General features: G+C 42.2%; 1 protein-coding gene across 1 annotated transcript in view; it reads right to left on the minus strand.

The window, feature by feature from the left end:
* The window catches only part of PIWIL4 (piwi like RNA-mediated gene silencing 4), a gene marked incomplete at both ends in the record, with an annotated part of 41,047 nt that overhangs the window by 10,187 nt on the left and 6,508 nt on the right, over positions 1-24,352 (minus strand). Inside the window, 10 exons of the mRNA XM_082661243.1 lie at positions 1,155-1,227; positions 3,212-3,396; positions 5,843-5,954; positions 6,481-6,598; positions 7,660-7,783; positions 12,266-12,377; positions 14,379-14,576; positions 16,643-16,723; positions 19,329-19,450; positions 23,883-24,097. Of these exons, the coding sequence (XP_082517369.1) occupies positions 1,155-1,227; positions 3,212-3,396; positions 5,843-5,954; positions 6,481-6,598; positions 7,660-7,783; positions 12,266-12,377; positions 14,379-14,576; positions 16,643-16,723; positions 19,329-19,450; positions 23,883-24,097 (1,340 nt within the window). The remainder of the gene's footprint in view (positions 1-1,154; positions 1,228-3,211; positions 3,397-5,842; positions 5,955-6,480; positions 6,599-7,659; positions 7,784-12,265; positions 12,378-14,378; positions 14,577-16,642; positions 16,724-19,328; positions 19,451-23,882; positions 24,098-24,352) is intronic.

The raw sequence follows: 24,352 nt of genomic DNA on the forward strand, positions 1-24,352 counted from the left end.
TTGTTTGTACGAAATGGGTGCAAATGTATTTTTTAAAAGGTAATGGGCATCACTCCTGTAACTTACACTCAAATGGTTCAGGAAAAAAATAGGATAGATAGGAAGGGAGGGAGGGAGGGAGGGAGGTGGAAAATGATAGAAAATCATAAATAAAATGTCAAAAATTGGGGAATCTGGGTGAATGGTATATTAGAGTTCTTTGTACTATTCCTGCAACTTTTCTGTTAGTTTGATTTTACTTTTTAAAGTGAAAAATAAATGCTCTTAGGATGATAACTTCCTGTATTATAACATCCTTACGGGCCATTTTTTGTGGAAACAAAGAGATAGCTAAGCTGCTTTGCATGCACTATGAATAGGAAAGTTGGGAGTTGGGATGAATGAGCTGGGGGGTCAGACAGGAGATGGGACAGAAAAGCACTGCAGTACTGTGGGAGACTGAGAGAACATTTCCAAGAAATAGGAATGATTGAGAGATTTTTTAAGAAAGGGATGTCAATTTTAACTTGTCTGGAATGTTGACATGTGATATAACCATGCCTTGGCCCCAAACCCTCAGCAAAGTCAGATACATCACACACACACACACACACACACACAGGACACACACATACACCAACACACACACACAAACCACACGCACACACACACAATACTTTGGGAAATGAAGCAATTGTGGGTGTCCCTCAGGGTGATGCAATGCAGGAGGAAAAGGCACCCATGAAAGCAGGCAAGAATTCAGAGGAGGCAGGGACATGGGGCCATAGGTGACATGGAGACACTTAAACCTTCCAAGAATCTCCTGAAACAATGGGGAGAACACAGGGTGCCCCAACACTTATGGGATAAGATGGGAGTCAATTTATCTTAAATCTTGAGTAAAAGATGATCCTCCCAGTAAGTTGGAAAATATGTAGACATCCAAGAGGCTGATACAGGAGTAACAAAAAGTATTTAAAAATTAATATTAGAAACATGAAAGGAAAACAAAATATTGATTAAAATATCAAGATAAATACTTTCTTGGGTGCTTGGGGAAATGCACAGCAATTTGCAAACATATCATGGGAGAACATGTTCAAATTCCTTCTTTCAAGACTATTAGATATGAAGAAAAAATTAAAATTATACCTCAAGAATTATCCTATACTTACCAACTGAACCTCAGGATCAACATATTTCTGTATAGCGTGAAGAAATGCAGCTGGATTTTCTTGTACTTTTATGCTACAGAAAAAAAATTAATTTTGAAAATGCAGAGCTCCCTTCTTAGTAGCACATAATCATATAGAACTAAAAATAATATTAGTTGATTTTTATAACAGACTATAATTTGAGAAAAAAATCATTAAAGTGAAAGCTTTTGAGTCTAAAATTGCTTCTCCCACACATGATACACCAGCAACATTTCATTACCATTTTTATTAACTTAAAAAATAGTTTGGTGAAAAATGAAATTTTCTCCATTGTATAGAGTCCCTACAGATGCTATTTGAACAATTCTGTTGTTCAAAATGGAGTTGAAAGTGAACTTCTGAAACACAAGTCTCAATATCAAATGACTGAAACAGAGTTCAAGTTAAACTGGGATTAACAATTCTCTAATTCTGAATCTCCCTGGGAACTTTAAAATAAAAATCATTAGGTTAATGAGATCAAGATGTTCAGTTAATCTGTATGATTTATACTAAAACCTTCCTTTTTTCCTTAATGGCACACTGTGTGGAGCCTGGAATATTTAGCTATAATCAATCAATCAGTGGACAAGTATCAATACTTATCAATTATCAGTTCTGTGGTTACATTATATTAGGGGCCAGATGCTACAGAAAAAAATTGCCACGGAGAAGAATTTTTAGATCTGTTTTCTTGACATAGGTTCAGCCTCTCATATGTAAATATAATGGGACTTTCCCAATACCCAGTGGCCTTTTGAAAGTTGACCAGCAGGTGGCAGGACCACTGTCTGCCGCTTGCGGGTTCTAACAGGAGTGGCCAGCAACGTTGTTTCAGATGAAAGAAAACTACACATATAAATCTAGTAAGTAAATGGATACTTCATAGGGGAAAAAAAGGATGGACTAAAATATGAGCTTTCAAATAAAACAGGCCAAGGACCGAACACGGGCATGGGCTTGTTGGAATTTGGGTGAGAAACAGCCTATGATGCCAGCCCAGGTTCCGGGACTGTGGCTTCTTTCATGAATCTTTTCCTGCCTTATTACCTCATGGGTTAAGAGAAATTAGAGCAGGTGAAACTCAAACCAGGCGATTTGTTAACAGATTTGATAAGAGAAGGATTCTATAGTACAGTGTAAAATGAGACTTTGGGAACAGCTATGGTTTTCAACAATGCTTATGCTGCTGATGTAATTAATTAGTAACCATGTGTTTAAAGAATAACTTCCCACCCTGCCAATTTAGGACATTTGCACCTCCACTACAACAAAGAAAAAGAAGTATCTGTTGCTCTTTTTTATGCATAGCGAGCTCAATGAAGTAAGGTATGACCAACTTTACGGTTTTTCTAAAGCAGAACAATATTCGACTTTGAGCGTGGCTGTATATGAATGGATCCCTTATTAAATTGAAAGCATCATATTCATCTCATCCCATGCAAATAGCATAGCATTTAGTATGTAGTAGCAGATACTCAATAAATGTTCAAAGGCTAAATGAATGACCTGGTTCTATCAGAAACTATCTAGATGACTAATCTTATGCTACAGGAACAGAATAAGAAAAGCTTATTTCAGATCTATTCTTACATTAAATTTTAAAACATAAAATCTATCAAATAAGTCAGGAAATGCAACATTTATTTGTTAATATCCTGTTTGCTGTTCAGTTTTATAAGTAAGTGATATGGAAGAATTAAGAAAAGAAACTGAGGAGGCACTATATGGATTTATTAAGGATTTATACCCCAACTAGTACTGGAAAGACGCTGAGATAATGAGAGTACTGCCTAGGAAGAACTATGAAAATAAAGTTTTATAAAGACCAACATAAAATACATTTCAACTGGATAAAAATTTAATCATTGCCCAATCTATCTACTTATAACTGCTTGGCATTCTACGTTAGGAAACTTTACTGACATTAAAAAAAAAAAACACTTTTGTAGCTGTATCAGCCATCATCTCCTATCTTTTAAACAAACCAAATTAATATGTGAAAAAAGTTGGGATGATTTTCTGCATCTTCTCACATTTTGGGGTGGTTCACATTAAATCCTATGGGCCTTCCAACTCTTCTCAAGCAGTTCAAAAAGCTCTCCGTCACACGTTCAGCTCTGTTGCTACACATAACCAACCATTTATTCAAAGACTGCGCACTTAAAATCTTGCAAGTTCGCATATCCTTGGACCAGTCAGCCGCAGACACAGGTTGACACTGAGAAAAATAATGATTGTGAAAGGGTTGAACAAATTTACTCAGAGAACAATTAAATAAAAAAGACAGTGTGGAAATAGTTCATATTTGTCATAACAGAACTATTTAGTACAGTCTGCTATTCTCAGACTTAAAACACAGATACAAGCACTGCACATCTGAACACAACACATGTGCTTCCTGGGAGTGGACGTAGCTCAGCATCATCCCAGGTTAGCCGTTCCTTGCCTGCAGATCCTTGGCAAGTCCCTTTACTTCACGGGGCTCTGCTGTGGGCAAGGAAAGGTGCCTGGTTCAAATCTCTAGGTTCCCTTCCAGCTCTAAAAGTCTACGACCCTTACTATGAATGTAAAAGCCAGGCTACTGGCTGTCCAGTTTGGTCTCTTTGCTTTAGGTACCTAGATATCTCAAATAGAAAATGCTGATGACTGACACAATGCAGGTCATCATACCGAAACTAACAAACCCTACAATTAAAGACTATACATTATGCCAAGAGTAGATACGTCTAGGAGCAAAGATGAGGCCAGGACGCAAGCTCCTTTCTCATTCTTTGGAAGGTTCCCCAGGTGACCAGGAAAAACAAGCTCCCTGCCTTGAAGAGGGGAGACTTCAGACTGGTCCCCAGCCTTCTGTTTATATCCATGGACTGGAATCAAATGGAAATGTTCTTGGTGTGGTAAACCAGGAAGAGTCACTGTTAGAATTTAAAAAAACACTGCAATCTAATCTCTTGCTACTTAAAGTGTTGCCTTGTAGCAGCATGGCTATCTCCTGAGAGCTCGTTAGAAATGCAGAGTCCTGGGCCCAATCCCAGACCCACTGAATCAGAATCTGCATGTTAACAAGTTCCCCAGTGATTCATCTGCACATTACCGTTTAAGAAGCATTCCAATTCCCTTGTTTTACAGGTTCCAAAGACATGGCTGAAAAGGGTGATGGAGCCAGCTGGTGGCACTGAAGGTTTAGAATACTGCTCTTGTCTTTGCAACCAGGGCCCTTTCCAGCAAGCACTCTGACTTCCAGGCCCCAGCCAGTCTCACGGTGGCCAGGCAGGGACTCAACTTCAGGAAGCAACCTTAGCCTGAGAATGAAGGGGAAGGGCTAGGCCTCCATAAAGGCTTCTGTCTGGAGCTAGGATTCGTTCCTTCCCTTTACAACCAGTGTGAAGAGAGCCACAGCTCTCTCACCTACACTCCTACCTGTTATGGGCTGGCAGGGGGCCCAGGACAAATGGCCACGGGCCACTCTGAAGCCTGTGAACCTTTAGTGTACTCAGTTCCTCGAACCCAATTTCCAGAAAGCAGGATCAGCTGAGAAGTCGAGGACACAGCCACCTCTAGCCCACCCACCATCGCCTCTAGGGGGCGGGTTCTCCACCTTAGTGCCCCTTCTCCTATGGAGACCTGTTTCCAGGCCAAAAAATGCAAACAAATCTCTGACAAATATGACTCGACCTAGAGATGATGAGACAGACCATTTTAAATATTTCCCATCTCACTTCACGTGTGGAACCGAAACTGAGCTTCTCTTTACTGACTCCTGAACAAGATCTTAATGGGGGTCTACATTTTAGGACTTGACCAAGTTTTGTTTTGTTCTGCTTTTAAAGTAGTTTTTCTTCAGCTTCTCCAATAAGGGTTTCGGTTGCTTGGATAGATTATCAAAAAGAAATGATGACAAAAATCTCCATTCTGCCGACAAAAAACCATGCGCTTGCTCAGTCGTTAGTCTTGATATGTTGGCTTACTTATTGTATCAAATAAAGGCAAGAAGAGTGCCTTTAAAAACGAAATGTAATTGGCTTTAAAAATGGGCAAAACAGAGGGGAAAAGTAGAAAGAGAATGTGCAATTTTTGCATAAAATAGGTTCATTTTTAAATGGAAGCCCCAAAGAAGCAATGATTTGTCTCTCCAGGTTTCAGAGTGCCTCTCCGCCTAAATGCCGTGGCTGGGATGGGCTCTGTGCAAACTTCTTCACGTTTATGCCAACTGAGCAGCATTTTACTCTGGGGAAAAAAACCCCTGAGGTACCAGGAAATATGGTCTATTGGAATTAATCTTCAGCAGTTAAAAGAATTTTCTCAGGTACCACAGATTTTTTTTTTTAAGTGATGTAAGAGTACTACAACACGCAGTAATAGGTTGGCCTGTTTTGATTGCAATGGCTTGAAATACCATTTTCTAACTCATCTTTAAATGTGACACCACATCACAGTGACTGACCTAAATTGTGTCCGCTGGGTGCCGCGAAGCCTTTCAAAAGTACACTCGGATTAAAAAGGAAAACAGAGGGACCTGGAGGTTTAGAACAAAGGAAAGGCAGGGACATGGCCATGGAAAAACCAAATGAATATTCTAAGTCCACTAGTCATTCTGGCATATGATCAAACTGACACACATTCAAGAAAATACTTTTAAATGAAAATAAAATCACTGCACTTACTGTGTGGTCTTGTATTATTATATTTTCTGAAGGCACAACCCGGCCAGTCAGAGACATCTGGCATCCAAAATGCAGGCCCCAGGTCTCCAGCTCAAAACGAGCATCCTTGTTTCTGTTGATAGAGTTGAGTTTTAAATCATTAAAGGGCTTACTTTCTAAAGAATTTTAATCATTAGAGATAAAATTACAACTTAATTATTCAGACTGATTTTTTTAGGGCTCCTGACTTCTATTTCTACTCACCATTGTTTTCCCTGCTCAAGAGAATTATAGGAAGACTGCACCCATGGGGGACACGCAGGGATGGAAAGGCTCCCAGTGTGGCTCACTGGTTAGCAAAATGGGACTTCAAGCCAGACAGACCAAACTTCAACTCCAAGCGCTGACATTTAATAACATGTGACCTTGAGCAAACTCTGAAATCTTTTAAAGCTGTGGTTTCCTTATTGGCAAAAGGTAGGACTAATTGACTACTTCACAGGGCTGATGTAAAAATTAAACATGACAATACATGGACAGTGCTACCACACTGCCTGGTACATGTTAAGTGCTCGATAAAGGTGAGATATCATTGCTGATAACAAACTTATCACTAAAGAGATACTGTGAAGCGTCTGGATGTGGAGATGTCCCTGTACCTCTGGATATCATCTGCGAGCCTGGCCAGGCGCTGCTGCCTTCCCAAAGGACTGAGGCGCGTTTCTTCAGCCACAGCCTTCATCAGCTGGAAATCAGATGTTGCCTCGCCCGGCAGCCCTATTCAACGTGAATGAAAACAAAGTGAAAAATGGACAGTCCTTGATGTAACCCCAGCCCATCTCAGGCACAGGGTAATAAAAGTTTTCACTTAAACTGAATCAGATTCACCGTCTGGATAGCACCATCTGACAGCAGTGCAAGCCACGTGTCATTTAAAATTTTCTGTAGTAGCCACATTAAAAAAAAGCCAAAAAGAAACAGATGCAATTATTCAAATAGTATATATTATTTAACTCAATATATCCAAAATATTATCATTTCAACATGCAGCCAATATGAAAAATGTGTCAATGAGGTAGTTTCCCTTTTCTTTTCATACTACGTCTTAGGCATCCAGTCTATATTTGACACTTACAGCACTTCCCCAGCCAGTCCCTCAGTCGCACTAGTCATGTGTCATGTGGCTAGAGGCCACCATGGGGACTGTGCAGACCTGGGATGTCCTAGTACCACTAAGAATGGGCATCCCTCCCTGCAGGGATGATGTCCTTGTCAACTTTTCTAATCACGAAAGAAATTCATACACATGATAACTGATCTGAGCAATACAAAGTGTAAAAAGTAGAAAGTCCACCCTTAGTCTCACCCTGGTAATCAGACGAGCATGATTAAAAGCACCTGAGACAGTTATTCAGCTTCTACTAGAGAGCGAAGATTACCTTGAAGCTTATGCAAAAAGAAAATAAGGAGCATTTTGGCACCACTCAAAGAATATACCTGAAGAAAATTAAATCACGTGGCTTCTTAGCCTAGTGAAGTTCAAAAAATGCGGAAGAACAGCTTGGTTTTAGGAAAACATCTGGGGACCGTTTTAACATCAAATTAACAAACAGAATACACGAGATAAAGGAAATAGATAGCTTTCACCATGCTGAGCAATTTCCAAAGAGCACTCTACCCTTCCACTTCCTCTGTGATGAAATAAATAACTTAAGGTTCATCCTCCATGGGTTAAATTAGTGCTCCAGCACTCAGCTAACTTAAGGAGGCTCTACCCACCGCAAAGTATCAGGAATCTGTGACTGAGAGCCTGACAGCGTATAAAACGTAAACATCACCTGTTAGAAAGCAGAGCTCGGGGATCAGGTGGGCCATCCGGACCTCAGCGTCATCATTTCTCTTGCTTTTCAACAGACTAACGAGCACTGGCTGGTTTAGGTCAGATAAGGTAATATCATATTGCTGTAGGATGCAAGATTAATGAGGGAAAAGTTAATATGGAAACACTGTAAAATGAGCATCCTTGCTTATGAGCAGCAAGGTAATCCCCAAATGAATAGATAAGCAAATCCATTCAATAGAGGAAAAAAAGTTCCTACTAATCCGTATGGTTACGTACTCATTTCTACTTCCTTCCTAGGACCTATCTCTTATATCTCAGGGTCAGTTTCATGATTTTATTATCTTTTCTAATGCAATACTGTTGTTTTTTTTTTCATTCATTTCCTTGCTCTCTTCTGAGTTTCATCCAGAGACAGAATAGCCTTCAGCTAGCTCCATCCATAATGCCATGACCCCACTGCAGCATTTCCACCGTTGGAGACTGAGGCAGACTGCCCCATGTATAACTAACTGGTTCTAAGCGCCTGTGCTCATTTTGAAAATACCTATACACAAGTTGGAGGCAAGGGTTATATTGAGTCAATCTCAGATTTCCCAAAAGGGCACAACTGTCCTTCATTCCTAGGATAGTATGACGTTATAGGGAAACAGCTTTGAACTCCAACAAATGTAAATCTGATCCCCAGCTCTTCTATCAGTGCGTACATGGACTGTGACACTGGGGAAGTTACTTACCTTTCCTCATCTATGACATGAGGAGAACGGTAGCTCAGAGGTGTCCCATGTAAACCACTAGCCTGGTGTCTGGTTTATAATGAGTCCTCAGCAATCATTAGTTCCTACCCCACCCCCTTTCCCTTTGTAAACTTGAATTTCAACATTCTCACCTTGCCACGAGTTCATTTACCTTCCAACGGCAAAGTTTCCAATGAACACTCATTGCCAGTATAATTTACTCAATACTGATGACAGAACAACTGGAATTATAATTTACCAACTGCCTGGCGACTATATGACACTGACATCAATAATTATAATTAAGGAAGCTAGCAGTGAGTGCTTCTCTATTCAATTAGGACTTTAAGTCTTTAAAAACAATTCAGGAAATGTGATCATTGCAACAATGCTATGGCTGAAAAGCCTGGAGAAGGCTTCACAGAGAGTTTTTATATGTGACTTCATTAATTCACATCTCGTGCTTGCTATATTCCAGGAACAGCGGGGGATACAAAGATAAAAGAGGCACAGTTCCTACGTTTACACATAACTACATTATCTACAAAGCAAAGTAGACCAGTAGCACAAATAATATATGCTAAGCACTTATATTTTCCCTCATTTAGTCTTTTTTTAATGGATGTGTACTATGTTTTTTTTTTAACTGAAGTGTAGTTGATTTACAATGTTGTGTTAGTTTCTGGTGTACAGCAAAGTGATAGTTATAGAAACACACACACACACACACGTACGTATTCTCTTTCAGATTCTTTTCCATTATAGGTTGCTACAAGATATTGAGTATAGTTCCCTGTGCTATACAATAGGTCCTTGTTGTTTATCTATTTTATATATAGTAGTGTGTATCTGTTAATCCCAAACTCCTCATTTATCCCCCACCCTTTCCCCTTTGGTGACTGTAAGTTTGTTTTCTATGTTTGTGAGTCTATTTCTGTTTGGTAAATTAATTCATTTCCTCCTTTAATCTTAACCACGATGAGTCAAATACTATCATCATCCCCTTCACTGATGAGGAAACAGCATCAGAAATTAAGTAACTTTCCCAAGGTCCCATAACTGTACATTAGCACAGCCAGGATTCATCCCTTAAGACCTGGGAACCTCTGCTTGTTACACCACTCAGGACTGGGTCCCTCGCAAGGAGTAGGGAACAGGGTGGTAGTGAAAACAATTTCTGGCTGGTAAATCAGGGAAGGCTTCGTGAAGGAAGTAGAATCCAAGAGAGAACCTTGAAGAAAACGTGGGAGTATTACAAGTTCCAGGAACAGCTCAAGCAAAAGTGGGACATGTTCCAGGAAGAGGATATTCCATTTACCTGGAACATGGCCAGGAATTCTACCCACTAAGCTGTGTCATCAGCTGAACTTTACTCTCTCCCGTGCCCCAATTTTCTTAGCGTTTGAAAATATTTTTCATGATAAGATAAAATAGAGAAATATAAAGGTCAATATCAAGATGTCTTCCACTTTGAAAGTTGACTGCATGATAATTAGCATTCCTTTCCTAGGACAGAGAGGAGGACATTCTAGAAATTGGCACCATTTTCTTTTTCTCCCTAATATATATGCAGTGAACCACAACTCATTACACAGGAAAGTGAGTGGGATTTTATCATGATTCCCTTTTCAAAATGTCACGTGTCCTAATATACATCAAAGAAAAATGAATCTAACTGTGCAGAAAAAAAAATGTTTAACAAACTTTGTGTCTGATAAACGAACACTTACGGAGCACATTTTCTGCACAAGATGCTTTGCCAAATGTCAAATGCCATCTGTGTTCTGTAAGGAAGACGTGTTCTGGAAGCAGTGTGGAATGTTCTACAAGTGCTCAGGGAAGAGAACAGCTAGCTCTTCTGTGAGTGTGAGAGGGAGCAAAGTCAGAGAGGACTTCACTAACGAGATGACATTTGACCTTGAAGAGGAAAGGTACAGTGAGGCTTTATGCCAATGTCTCTTGAACACGAGCGAAGGCTGAGTGACAGCAAGTAGACTGGGGTGATGGCAGCATGGGGTGCGCGGTGGGAGTGCCGTGAGAGATGAGGTCAAACTGTGTGATGCTACAGTTGAAGAAAGGAAGTGCTCATCACCTGCAGGAACTGGACTAAAAGCTCTGCGTGGACGATTCAGCGCTTACACAACTGAACGAGGAGGTGACGGTAAAGATGAGGAAGGACCAAAATGTCTTCCTGAGAGGCAGAATTCCCAAGGAGAGAGGGAAGTGGGAAAGACAATGAATTCAGTTTGAATTATGTTAGTGTGAGATGCCTGCAGGATATTCATGCAAATACAGTCTGAAACGGAGATGAGGATATAATTTAGGAATGAGGGCAAGGCAAAAATACCATATTTGAACAATCTCAAAATATGAAGCAAAGATCCTCTGCAAGGGGACCGTGGTGAATAATAGCATTTAATGTCTGGGGGAAACGAAGAAGGAAGATGTCAAAAGAGGCTGAGACAGAACCACCTGAAACCTAGCAGAGAACCACCAGGGATGTGTGGAGGGGCCAAGGAAGAAGAGTTCAGCTCAGTGGGAGTGGTTACTAGTGTCCAAAGCCACCAAAAGCCCCTCCGAATAAGAACAGTAGCTGAATTTGACCTTGGAGGGCTATTTCCATAGCAGCAGAACCGGGTACCAGACTACTGAGGCTTCAGGAAGGAAGAACTGAAGAGGTGCTTGGAGCTAGTTTAGACAACCTTCTAAAGAAATGAGCTAAGGAGGAAAAAGAGATCGCTTTTCCTGAAGGTATAGAAAGGTCAAGGCAGGGTTTTTGCTTTCTGTTTTTGTTTTTAAAACAGTGAGATTTTGGAGACTGAAATACGACTGCACATTAAAGAGAAGGCACCTCTGAAAGGAACTGAAGTTGGATGGTGGGGATGAGGAAATTGTCATCCCTGTGAATCAAGCTCCCAGAGTCAGCAGGAGATTCCATCAGTAAATGTTTGAGTACCTACTAAATGCCACCCTGGGCATCCAGAAAGCAAGAGCTCAGCGTTGAGGAGGGGAGTCAGACCCTCCGTGTCCTTTCTGAGATAGTCGTCTGCAGCTAAGTGCAGGGAGGGGACCCAGGGGAGAGCATCCTAGGGCTCCCTTAAGAGCTGACTGCTGAGCTGAGTACTGAAGGGTGTTCAGTGACCGGCTGGCTATGAGTGGGCGTCAAGGAAGAGGAAGCAACATGTGTGAAAATGCATAGGGGGGTAACTGACTCGAGGAACCACGAATGGTGGGCACAGCAGAACCCAAGAAGGAAACAGGGGATGGTAAGTGATGAGACTCAAGAGACAGGGAGGGGCCAGATCATAAAGGACCTGGGGAATTCTGCTCAGGAGCTTAGATCTGACTTCTAAAGCAACAGAGAGCCATGGGAATATTTTAAGCGGGGAAGTGGCATTATCAGATATGTTTTATTTTATTTTATTATTTTTTTTTTTTTGCGGTACTCGGGCCTCTCACTGTTGTGGCCTCTCCCGTTGCGGAGCACAGGCTCCGGACGCGCAGGCTCAGCGACCATGGCTCACGGGCCCAGCCGCTCCAGGCATGTGGGATCTTCCCAGACCGGGGCACGAACCCGTGTCCCCTGCATCGGCAGGTGGACTCTCAACCACTGCGCCACCAGGGAAGCCCCGATCAGATATGTTTTAAAGGAGGTAACTCAGACTACAGGAAGGACCACAGGAGACAGGATGACGGTCTGAGCCGATACAGGAACGGTGGAGATGGAGGGGAAGGGACAGGTCAGAAAATTATGTCAGAGGCAGACTCAGCCCGACAGACTGGGGAACTTGTTGGATTGGAAAGGAACAGGGACCCTCTTCTGAGCTAAGCAGAAGGGAGATGAGGATGAAGGAAGACAAGTCCCACCTGCTTGTAGTAATCCACATAGGTGATCTCGGTGCCATCCCGCTTCTGGAAGGTGTGCGTGGGCTTCACTGACCAGTCAATGTCATCGATGCGATAGGTTTTGTTATTGTATCTGGTAAAGGCAAGAAATCTTTAAGTTCTTTTCCCAAATCCTACAAGGTAAGTGGCTCTTTCACTATATATATATATATTTTTTTTTTTTTTTTTTTTGCGTTACGCGGGCCTCTCCCGTTGTGGAGCACAGGCTCCGGACGCGCAGGCCCAGCGGCCATGGCTCACGGGCCCAGCCGCTCCGTGGCACGTGGGATCTTCCTGGACCGGGACACGAACCCGCGTCCCCTGCATCGGCAGGTGGACTCTCAACCACTGCGCCACCAGGGAAGCCCTTCACTATACTTTTAATTCAAAGTATTATTCTCAAGAATTTCAGAAATTATGAAAGATAATAACTCAAGAATAGCCACTTTAAAAAAGAAAAAAGGATCAGCTCTTATCTGAGAAGAGCATTAATTAACTCTTCGTTCACAGGAGGACCTCTACCAGTGGGAGAGTCATTAGACCACCACGTGCTTTTCTCACTGAGATACACTGCCACTTCAGGTAAATCATTCTTAAATGTTCAAAGGCTGAAGCATGGCTCAAAACTTTCCCATCAGCTTCTGGTGCCACTAAGATTTTCTGAACTCCCAACTAGCGCTTCTGATAAAAAGCACCCCAAGCAGGCTGATGGACCACCCAATTCTGGAAGCCTGCTTCCTCTCCCATCTAGGGCTGGCCTGGGCAAAACTGCAAAGCAGGTCGGCTGAGATCTTTCTAAGCTCTTTCTCCCCTTCATCAGGTACCGTGTGGCCTGGAACATTCTCTCATGCCACCGCAGCCTTGGGACAGAAACCTCCTTGTCAGGTTTCTTCTGGGCTCTGGGTACCTTGCAGGGTGACTCTGAAATAGTGTGATAACTTAATCCATGAAGATCATGACAGGAGAATAAGGGGGCAGCGTGGAATTCAATCCGCACCACCTCTCTACTCTGTAACCCAGAAAGACAACTTCAAGTGGAAATTCCAAGCCAGACTAGGAGAAGACTAGTGCGTCCTCTAAAAGAAGTGTCCCTGGACCAGCAGCTGCATAGGCGGGGCTTTTTGGTCCTCACGAAGTCACCTAACTGCCCGTGTCCCATTCAGTTGAAATGTGCATTGATGACAGATGTATACACAGACAAACCTAGAGACTTGAAAGGTCTCAGCCTTGACGGCCTCATAATCTTACAGCAGAGATGAGACACGGACCTGATGTTCTGTCCTGTTGTTACTGAATCAGACTTGGGTCTGCTCACCCACGCACAGTAAAGCCAGTCTGCTGACACACTGGGTTGTGGTGAAGGAAATGTGCATCAGATACTGTTCTTTGGGTACTTCAGAGAGGAGCTAAGAAAGAGGATATGGGGCAGAAGTCTGCCTGGGAAGGCCCCATAGGGTCCTGCTTGTTTACACTGTGATGTAATAAAATGAAATAAAATGGCTCTAAAGAGGTGGCTTACAAACACTGGACTTTGGGAATTGCCTGGCGGTCCAGTGGTTAGGACTCCGAGCCTCCACTGCCGAGGGCGCGGGTTCAAATCCCCTGTCAGGGAACTAAGATCCTACAAGTCGCATGGTGTGGCCAAAAAAAAAAAGAAAGAAAGAAAGAAAAAAGAGCACTGGGTTTGGGGAGCAGCACAGGGGCGGGAACTGAATAATTCCAACTGAATGGACAGGTGGAAGCTTCAGAAAAGCAGTAACGTTTGAGCTGGACTTTGTGGGAGCAGAAATCTAAAAGGCAGAAATGGGGGTGGGGGAACCAGGCAGAGGGGCTGGAGCAGCAAAATGCAGACCACTGGCGGTTAGGGGAGAGGGTACAGCAGGAGGTAAGGAAGGACCAGGTCAGACTGGTCCTGGTGGTCTTGGACCACCAAGCATGCCCCTCGAGGAAGCCTGCACTCTAGACAACTGAGAACAGTCAGGTCTGTAACAGGTGAGTAGACTGATCAGGTCTGGGCTCAGGCCAGTGCCCTGTTCCCACACGGGATACATAATGCATTCTCTAGAGAAGAGTCTATTTAAACGCAGGCTTTTACCTTGTAATGACAATGAGCCCAATCAGCTGTTTCTCACACGTCTGGGTAAAGCAGGACATGCCAGTTTTGTGGCAGAGATCCGTCATGAATTCTAGAACAGTCTCATTCCTGAGTATCTTATAACTCACGTCAGCACAAAACAGGAGCCTGCTTTCGAAATGTGACACAGAAACGGCAAACCCAGGCCAAAGGGACAATCTTCAAAATAAATAAATAAATTGTAATTAATAAAATTTTTTTAAATGTTTTAAATGTTATATCAGGAAAACAATAAACATTTTAAAATGGCGACTTTACATTCCAATTCTCTAGATTTCATGAAACAATTTTTCTTTAATCTGATTTCTTTCAGTGGCTGACTTAACACTTCAGTTATTTCCAGCTGGAGTGTCTTTAAACATATATTTAGGATAAAATACATTCCTGTAGAGCTGCATTGTTTTGACCTTGATACTACTGACATTTGGACTGGAAAATTCTTTGTCAGGGGCTCTCGTGTGCATTGCAGGATGTTTAGCAATACCCCTGGCCTCCACCCACTAGATGCCAGTATCAGCCCCCAAACTGTGACCACCAAAAATATCTCCAGACATTGCCAAATGTCCCCCTGGGGAGCAAAATCGCCTCTGGTTGAGAGTACAGCTGTAGGATTAAAATGTTTATGGGGGGATCCACCCCAGCATGAAAACATCTAGGTTCAGAAAAGCACACTGGCTCAATGGTGAAGACAATGACTACACTTAATAATGAGATTAAGAAATAATCTAAGTGATATCACGTACAGACATACAAGGAAAACTGGAGCAGTGGCTACACCCCCTTTCCACATTTATGAATATCATAGTCTGAAGTCTTAAATAAGAAAACGTTATGGAAATGGCATGAAAGAAGAGACAAATATTTTTAAAAAATCATGTCAGTTTATGTTTTGTGGACTTCATTTGCTGTGATACTCATGCCAGTTTTCAGGACAAGCATATGCACTAGGACCAGCTCTAGCTCAGCACAACACTGGGCCCACGAGGATTTCTAACCCAGGTGGAGAGATAAGTGACGGGGGTGAATGAATAGGATGCTTTAGACAGACCACTCTGACACACTGAATTAACATACAGAAACCCTGCCCTTTTCCTCTACCCGGCAGAAGCCAAACTCCCTGCCTCCACTTTCTATCCTTTCTGTACAGATCTCCCTCAACTTATGATGGGTTTTCATCTTGATAAACCCACCATAAGCTGAAAATATCCTCAGTAGAAAATGCATTTAATACACCTAACCTACCAAACATCATAGCCTAGCCAACTTAAACGTGCTCAGAACACTTACATTAGCTGACAGTTGGGCAAAATTATCAAACACAAAGCCTATTTTATAAGAAAGTGTTGAATATCTCATGTCATTTATTGGATACTGTACTGAACGTGAAAAAGAGAATGATTGTGCGGGTCCATCACGGTTGTAAGTGTGTCGGTCGTTTACCCTCGTGATCGGGTGGCTGCCTGGGAGCCGTGGCTGCCGTCGCCCAACCTCATCAGCGAGTATCATCTCCACATCCGCTAGCCCGGGGAAAGGTCAAAGTTCACAATTTGAGGTATGGTTTCTACTGAATGTGCATGGCTCGCACATCATCATAAAGCCGAAATATTGTAAATCGAAATATTGTAAGGCAGGGACCATCCGAACTTCTCCATTTGTTTCGTGTCTGTCTTTGGGTTACTGGCTGCCTCTGTCTTTGGCACAGCTACTTATTTTGGAGAGCTGAGTAACAACCGGTTCAAGACACAGCCGATCACATTCCCTGCAGCATCTACCTCCCAGTTGAGGGTAAAAACTCTGCGAGTGTTCCTAACAGTTCACTAGGGCAGCTTAGCCGGCTTGTGTGTCTGACATCTGCTTACCCAATAATTTCCAATCAACCACCCTGGCTGTGTTAACATTCTATCAGCAAGAAAACAGAGCCCCAGCTATGTGGTATAACATAATAGAGCTTATTCTGCTCTCATTACGACTTGTCATACACAGAAAACTCAGTTTCTGAATTCCTTCTAGAATTTATGATAATGACCTAGCACACTAATATAAGAAAACAGGCTGCTAGCTTTTGACATTCACCATTCTATAAAGAACTTGAAAATTTTAAAAATCCATTATTTTTCATACCACAGAATCTCTCATAGGAGGCATAATGGTATAATATTGCATCATAAATTATGCTGTTCACATTATAACAATTTCAGAGTAACAGAAAACATAAATAAACCTACTTGTGCTGGGGAATTTCCACTGGCTCCGAAGGCTTATAGAAGTTCCGTCCAATCTGGTACATGGACAACTTTTTTAAGATCCTGCAAGTATATATTTTTAAAATCTGTTAAACAACCGTTGATAACAGTATACTTCCAAGTTTGTACGCATGCTGAAAGAAAAATAGTAGAAAAGTCCAGAACTCTTATTGTTATAACACTGGAAGGTTTAGCTGCTAAATAATCATATGAGTGTATATACAAGAACTATCACTTCATGTTTGGGAATGACACAATTGAAATGAGTTCTCTCTCTCTGGGTTTAACTGCAATAAGGAGGTGGTCACTTTCCAGTTATGACTGTGACTGTAACATTCTGGTTGGTGTGGATGAGGTGAGAAAAGCCATGTCCACAGGCTCTTCTGGCCTCTTGCTTATTTTGAGATGAGGAGGCTGTTTCCCTTCTTTTTCTTTCTTATTTTTTGTATAGTTAATTTACAATGTTGTGTTAGTTTCAGGTGTACAACAAAGTGATTCAGTTATATATATTCTTTTTCAGATTCTTTTCTATTGTAGGTTATTACAAGATATTGAATATAGTTCCCTGTGCCATACAGTAGGTCCTTGTTGTTTATTTTACATATCGCAGTGTGTATATGTTAATCCCAAACTCCTAATTTATCTCTCCCTCCCGCATCCCCTTTGGTAACCATAAATTTGTTTCCTATGTCTGTGGGTCTATTTCTGTCTTGTAAATAAGTTCACTTGTATCATTTTTTTAGATTCCACATATAAGCAACATCGTATGATATTTGTCTCTCTCTGCCTGGCTTACTTCACTGAGTATGATCGTCTCTAGGTCCATCCATATTGCTGCAGATGGCAATATTTCATTCTTTTTTATGGCTGAGTAGTACTCCATTTTATATATGTACCACATCTTTATCCATTCATCTCTCGATGGACATTTAGGTTGCTTCCGTGTCTTGGCTATTATAAATAGTGCTTCTATGAACATTGGGGTGCATGTCTCTTTTCGAATTAGAGTTTTCTCCACATATCAGGAGTAGAACTGCTGGGTCACATGGTAATTCTATTTTTAGTGTTTTAAGGAACCTCCATACTGTTCTCCATAGCGGCTGCAGCAATTTACATTCCCAAGGAGGCTGTTGCTAATGAGGCTACTCAGGCTTCCCAGCGCTACCAAATGACAAGGTTGCCTCTTCAGCAACTAATCCTGGTCACCTTTGTAACGTGACACATCACTGATCTGAGGCTGCCCCATGCATGGGGGAAACAGGAGAGTTTCACGTCCGAAAACAGGGGTTCCAACTGCATGATTTTTGGCTGTCCAATGTCATCTGAGCCTCAGTCCCCTCATCTGTAAAACGGGGATTTTTTTTTTTTTTTTTTTTTTTTTGGCGGTACGCGGGCCTCTCACTGTTGTGGCGTCTCCCGTTGCAGAGCACAGGCTCCGGATGCGCAGACTCAGTGGCCATGGCTCACGGGCCTAGCCACTCCGCGGCATGTGGGACCTTCCCGGACCGGGGCACGAACCCGTGTCCCCTGCATTGGCAGGCGGACTCTCAACCACTGTGCCACCAGGGAAGTCCTAAAACGGGGATTTTAATCACACCTGCCTCAGGGCTCTCGAGTAAGGATCAAGGAAGCTCTAACACCACACAAAGAGCTTTGTCACTGCAAAGCACCTTGCAAACGTCAGCTGACTTAAAATAGTCCCCTCTCAGGGGGGCACATGAAAGACTGGCTGCTGAAGGGCATTTTACAGTGCTGAGCTGAGGCCCAGATATGATCTAAAGATGCTCAGCAAGATGTCTGACTAGAATTAGAAAGCAACGTTATCTGTGTGATGAAAGTTCCTTTACGTGCCCTACTCAGCAAACCCCCAAACGCCCCGTCCTCATCCTGTCCAGAGGCCACTGTTGAGTGAAGGGCTCAAATCTTAGGTTCTTAACACATCCTGCTAGTGATCCACACCCGTAGCGGGGAAAACGGTGGTTCTCAAGCTTTCGTGCTCCCACGTGTCATCCGGGAAGCTTGCTAAAAATGTGGGTTTTCAGGCCCCACGCATGAAATTCTATTCACTAGGTCCAGCGAAGCGCTAGGGAATCTGCATTTTGTCGAGTCCCACCCAACATCCAAGATGACATGGAAGCAAGTGATCCTCAGGTCAGTTTGAAGAACACTGAGAAGCTTGGTGACAACCTCCCTTCTGCCCCCAGGGACACATGGGGAAGGAAAGGGGGCTGAGAGGCAAGTGACAGCAGAAAGCAGATGCTGATGGCCTTTCACACCTAAAATCCATCAGCCAGGAGAAAAACCAATCCTTCCGTTTACTAACCCAGACACACGCATCTTTTAAGTCTGGCGGTGGAGGCTGGGAGCGGGCACAGAAAAAGAAGAAAAGGGAAGAGGCACCTGCCCTGCAGCCACTGAGACATCACAACCCTCGAGTCCTTTGTCTCCACACAGATGATACTGGATAGTAACAGAGGTGCCAGTCTGAGGCCGTGATGGACTGTGGTGTGTATTATTGCACAAGTACATGAAAGGATATGGAAGATTTCCCTAAAGATGACACTGCTGCTGGCACACTGCCTACAAAATGGTTAATACTTTTAATACCCAGGCTCTACCACGACAGGCATCATGAGCCTAAATTAGATTCACATTTAAGGCACTTTACTTCTTGAAGATGATACTGAAGACCTGCATGCACACGGGAGAACTTGCCGGCAGCTCCCTCGTCAGAGTGATAGTCATCTTTACAGTCTCGCCTCTTCGAGTTTCACTTGACAATTCCGTGACCTGAAAAAAGAAGTACTTAAAATGCACTCTACGGATTATCCTCAAGGGCACAGAATGTGGATATGCTAAAGCCGTCCCAACTTAATAGGCATTAACAAAAACAAAACTGCAGGTGTCAGTAATGTAATAATCTAATGATTACGTTACGTGTGGAAGGTTTTTTTCGCTGTATTTTGCTAATACCAGAAAAGCAACACATCTCTTTCCTCTCGAACTTCTTAATAGAGAATCAAAACCGGCCTCGGGGTTCAAACATTCAATCCAAAGAGAATCCAGAGCAGCGGTTCTTGACCTTTTTGGGAAGTGGGGGTGGGAAGACAGGTCACAACCTACTTTGAGAGTCTGATCAAAGTTACAGACATTCTCCAAAGAAAATGTCACATATGTACATACAGAAGCAATGTATACAATGTACCCATTTTCAGATGTTCACGGATGCCCAGAAGCCTACTAATGAACTTTCCTGCCCATCCTGGGTTCATGGATTTCAGAGGGAAGCCTCTCAAAAGTTCCTTCAAAAAAACAGAGGAACAGAGAAGAAGAAAGCAAAGGATAGGGAACAGACGAGAGGGAAACATAAATGTGGAAAGAGAGAGGAGAAAATGGTGAAAGTTTAAACAGATATGAAATCTGATTTTATTAACTTTTGTGAGGTCTAGAGAAATCCCTAGGGTTCTCATAATCTGGAACAACGTTCTAACAATTAGAATGAACGCATGAATAGGTCTTTATACCAGATGCCTAACTAAATTTAAAGCTCTTCAGATCAGGGAGGGCTCAGGATAGATTTCTGGAATAAAAAACGACAAATCAGTCAGTAAAAATCTATGATCAAGGGTTTTTCAGAAAGGTAAGGAATTACAAGAGGTCAGTTTATTAGCAGGCATTTATGTTATTTTACCCCTACTTTCCATGGCTTTTAGGTTGAACCAAGAATGTAGGGCAGGGATAGTTCACTTCAGGGAAACAAAGAGAAATGTGTCCTTTCACAGGGGATGAAATATTTCACTGAGGCGTTTCTTGCTTCAGATAAAACTGTAGAGAAGTCAGAGGTGGCGAGTTGCAGGAAGAGCTTATCAACGTCCAGAAGTCTAAGGCGCAGGAGATGGGGGAGCGGCCCTCAGACTGCTGCCAGGATCTCAGAACAAGGCGTAAGCCAACAAAGTATGCAGGGATGAGTGGCTGGCAGCAGACGGTCCCCACTCAGAGCGTTATTCAGGAACCCCATTCCTAACAGCCAGCAAAGAGCAAAATCGGCAGCACCCCCTGCACTTCCCCCACCAAACACCACTCCTCCTCGCTTCCCACCTGTTCTGCATCCCACACCCTCACTCTCAGAGTGCGCTTTCACTTCCTCCTCTCCATCCACTTATCTAACGGGTTGGCAAGTCTTCGCCCTTCTACACCAGCAGTTTCTCTACTCCATTTCAGCTGTTCCAATACCAATATTTACCACCGAGCCCAAGAGCACGTGACGTGGAGTTGCACAGACCCTGGTTCTCTGCCTCTTGCAGCCTGTATGATGCGGAGCAAGTTACTGCAACTCTTTAAGACCTTTTCCCATCTCTAACGTGGGAGTGAGACCAGGATAACGAAGATTAAATGGGGTAATTCATGGATCTTATCCCTATCCGTAGCAGTGCTTTGTACCTTGCTCGAGTTCTTTCGACAGCCTGCCCAGATTATTCCAGCGGCACTTTATTAATCGTCCCACTTTGTTCTGTCAGCCATTCAATAGGATGTGATCAGAGTCACTGAAATGTAACACAGCTCTATGGAAACTCTCTCTCAAAGGCTTCAGTGGTCCACGGAGGACAGTTCTTGTTCCTCAGCAGGACATTCAACGTTCTCCCTACCTTTGGAGCCACAACTTGCAAGCCTTCCCAGCTAAGCCTGAACAACCAGAAGTTTCTAAACTATGCCCTTCACTTCCCATCTTTGTGCCTTTCCTCCTCCGGTCCTCCCCATCTCCCCCTTCATTAATTCAAATCCTGCCCAGGAGATAAATTAATGACCATTCCCACTGAAGTGTCCTGCTGGGAATAACCTTTCCTTTCATCACCTCTTTCTGAAGACCTTGGGTAAGACACTTAACCTCTCTAAGGCTCTAGGGGTGATGAGAGGATTAAATGAGTTCATGCATACAGCAGCCTGGCAGAGTTAAGTGCTCATCAAATGTAATCCAGTGGTAGGTGGGACATAAAACACAGATCTGCTCATCTCAAGAGAGCTGTGCTGGGGCTAATCCAGAGAACAACCAAGCAGAGCACCTAACGCCTCGTAAATGCTCGATAAATGCTAGCATAACAAAACCACTAATTATTATTATGCCGCTTATGTCATTCTATCTTGCACTGAATTTATTTGTAAATAACTTCAGTACTAAATTGAAATGTTTCTGACAACAAGAACCTTGTTTTATTTATCCTGGTTTCCTCCAAGGTGCCAGCACCCTGCCTGGTACACAGTAGGCTCTTTATAAGTGCAGAAGGAATGCATGAGAGTGGCAAATAGATGTGACAGGTGACAGCAACCTGGGTCGTGGCCACAGATGCACAGATGGGGTCTGAAAGACAGTGGAAGGCCAGGAGGCAGCAGAACAGGACTTCTAGAACTGCACTATTTGTGGGTGCAATGAGTGAATCAGTGGAGGGGCTCTTTCCATGAAAATAAGCATCCTATAAAGTGTGTAGGGGATGGATGGGAGCACAGGATTAAGCCTGAGTCAGTGTTAAGACCAGAAGAAAAAGATGAGACTAGCAACCTTCGTTAGGACAGTTTCTTTTTACTATCTCATTTTTACTGTCATTAGGTGGCAGGTCATATGTTGATAGAAATTAAGACAACACTCTTCTGTCTAAATCTAGTATCCCCTGTGTCTGGAAGACAGAAGCAACAGGTCTGATCTGTCACACCACGTTTTCACCATCTATTTACTCCCTGCATCCTCATTAGACTCCATGCCCAACAATAAGAAGATGTGTGGCGTATACTACATGCTCACTTTGAATAAGAAATGAGTAATATTAACTTATTCCTAGCATCTGTAGAGTAAAATTCCTCCATTTTCCTTACGTAAAATTGAAGAAAGCTGGACCATTCAAGGGGGCTATGTGATTTTAATATATCCAAATTTCCAAACTGTTACTGCAAATGTGTTTAGAAGAACAAGATCTTTAATGATAGTAATGCCCTTGAAATATATCATTTAGGTATGAGAGGCCATATTAGCATGCTATCAACATCTAGTCATAGGACAAAATACTGAGGGATCACTAAGGACTCATGATGAATAAAAATGTTTCTAAATTTACAGATCCAGATTTTCCAAGTCCTTAAATTTAATCATATGGTAGAATTTTTAAACTCCATATTCAGATGAAATAAACACTCAAGCAGCTCCTATAAATCTCACAGTCTCATAAAAGGAAAAAGGTTCCAAGAGTGCTCAGAAACATACTTCTTGAGGAAATTAACAAAGATACACATGGAATCTAGAAATTTACATTTATGCTCTTGGTGTTCAAAATGCTGAACTTAAAAAAAAAAAAAAAAAAAGATTAAGCTTTCCAAGGGATAGAAGCGTTAAGTTTTAATCCAGTACTCTGTTTTAATTTTTCATACAGAAACCAGTTCTTTCTCACAATTTTCATACTGCTTTAGAACAAAGCATATGATAAAAACCTCAATAACAATACCTTGATTTTAGGGCTAAAAATGTGGAAGGCATAAAAAATAAAATAAAATAAAGGGCTATGAATCTTGCAATTGCCATATCCAATGGTCATAACCATTAAAAATATCCTTAAGATTGACATAAATAACTCCTATTTCATATGATGGAACAAGTCATGAAAGAAATGACACTTTTAGAATCAGGATTGATGTAAAGTTCTTTGGACACGTGGACACAATGTGCAGGAGCAAAAAAATGTAGAGTAAATTTAAAGCTCTTAGGCCATAGGGTAAATGGTGTTTTTTAAACTTTTTTTTTTTGGCCACACCCTGCAGCATGTGGGATTCTCCAATCAGGGATCAAACCCATGCCCCCTGCGTTGGGGGCTCGGAGTCTTAACCACTGGACCACCAGGGAAGTCCCTGTTACTTAAACTCTTGCCTATTTGAGAAAAGTTGAAAAGGATTCCTATTTCAAGGACACTTTGCCTTTAAAAAGGTAGTTGAAAAAGCAGTGTTTGTATTACAGCTCTTCTTTTTTAAATGCCAGACCATCAGCTTCTTAATTAAGAAATCAATCCTGATGAGGTCTTAATTAAGAAGTCTTTCGCTCTCAGGCATGGGAATAGGAAAGAGAAAAGGAGTGAGTGACATACTCATTCCAACTGTCATGAAAATCAGCTAACCTCTAAAATCTACATGAAGGAGTATAAATATATGCACACATGTGTGTATTAAAAAATTTAAAATACCATACCTTTTCCTCTAGCTTTTGGGAGAGAAAAAGGATGACACCATCAAATGCTTTTGCTTTGTTGGAAAGTTCCGTGTGACTATAAAGCAGAGCAATTCTCAGCCTTCTAGATTCTATATCTGGACTGTATGTCACATGATACTGGTAGAGCTGCCAGTCCTGGGGCAAGTCTAAATTAAAAAGATTTGTGACCAGTTTCACAGGTATTCCACTGGAACCTGAAGAAAACAAAGAAAAAACATGTTTTAACCAAAAAAACAAAAAAACCCCATCGTGTTCATATTAATCACAGCATTCAAAAAATTTATTTGCATATGCATAATCGTTGCTAGAAAGCAAGGATTCTTGTTCAGTGACACAAGGTAAGCTCTAGTAACCAGCTGCCTGATAACCTTTGGAACCCTGCAAGCAAAAGGATCCTGTGTAAGACAGGCCTCATAAGAACCTGAGAGCAGACACTGACATTCTTGTTT

The sequence above is a fragment of the Grampus griseus genome, assembly GCF_964374135.1.
Source record: "Grampus griseus genome assembly, chromosome: 8".
Taxonomy (NCBI): Eukaryota; Metazoa; Chordata; class Mammalia; order Artiodactyla; family Delphinidae; genus Grampus; species Grampus griseus.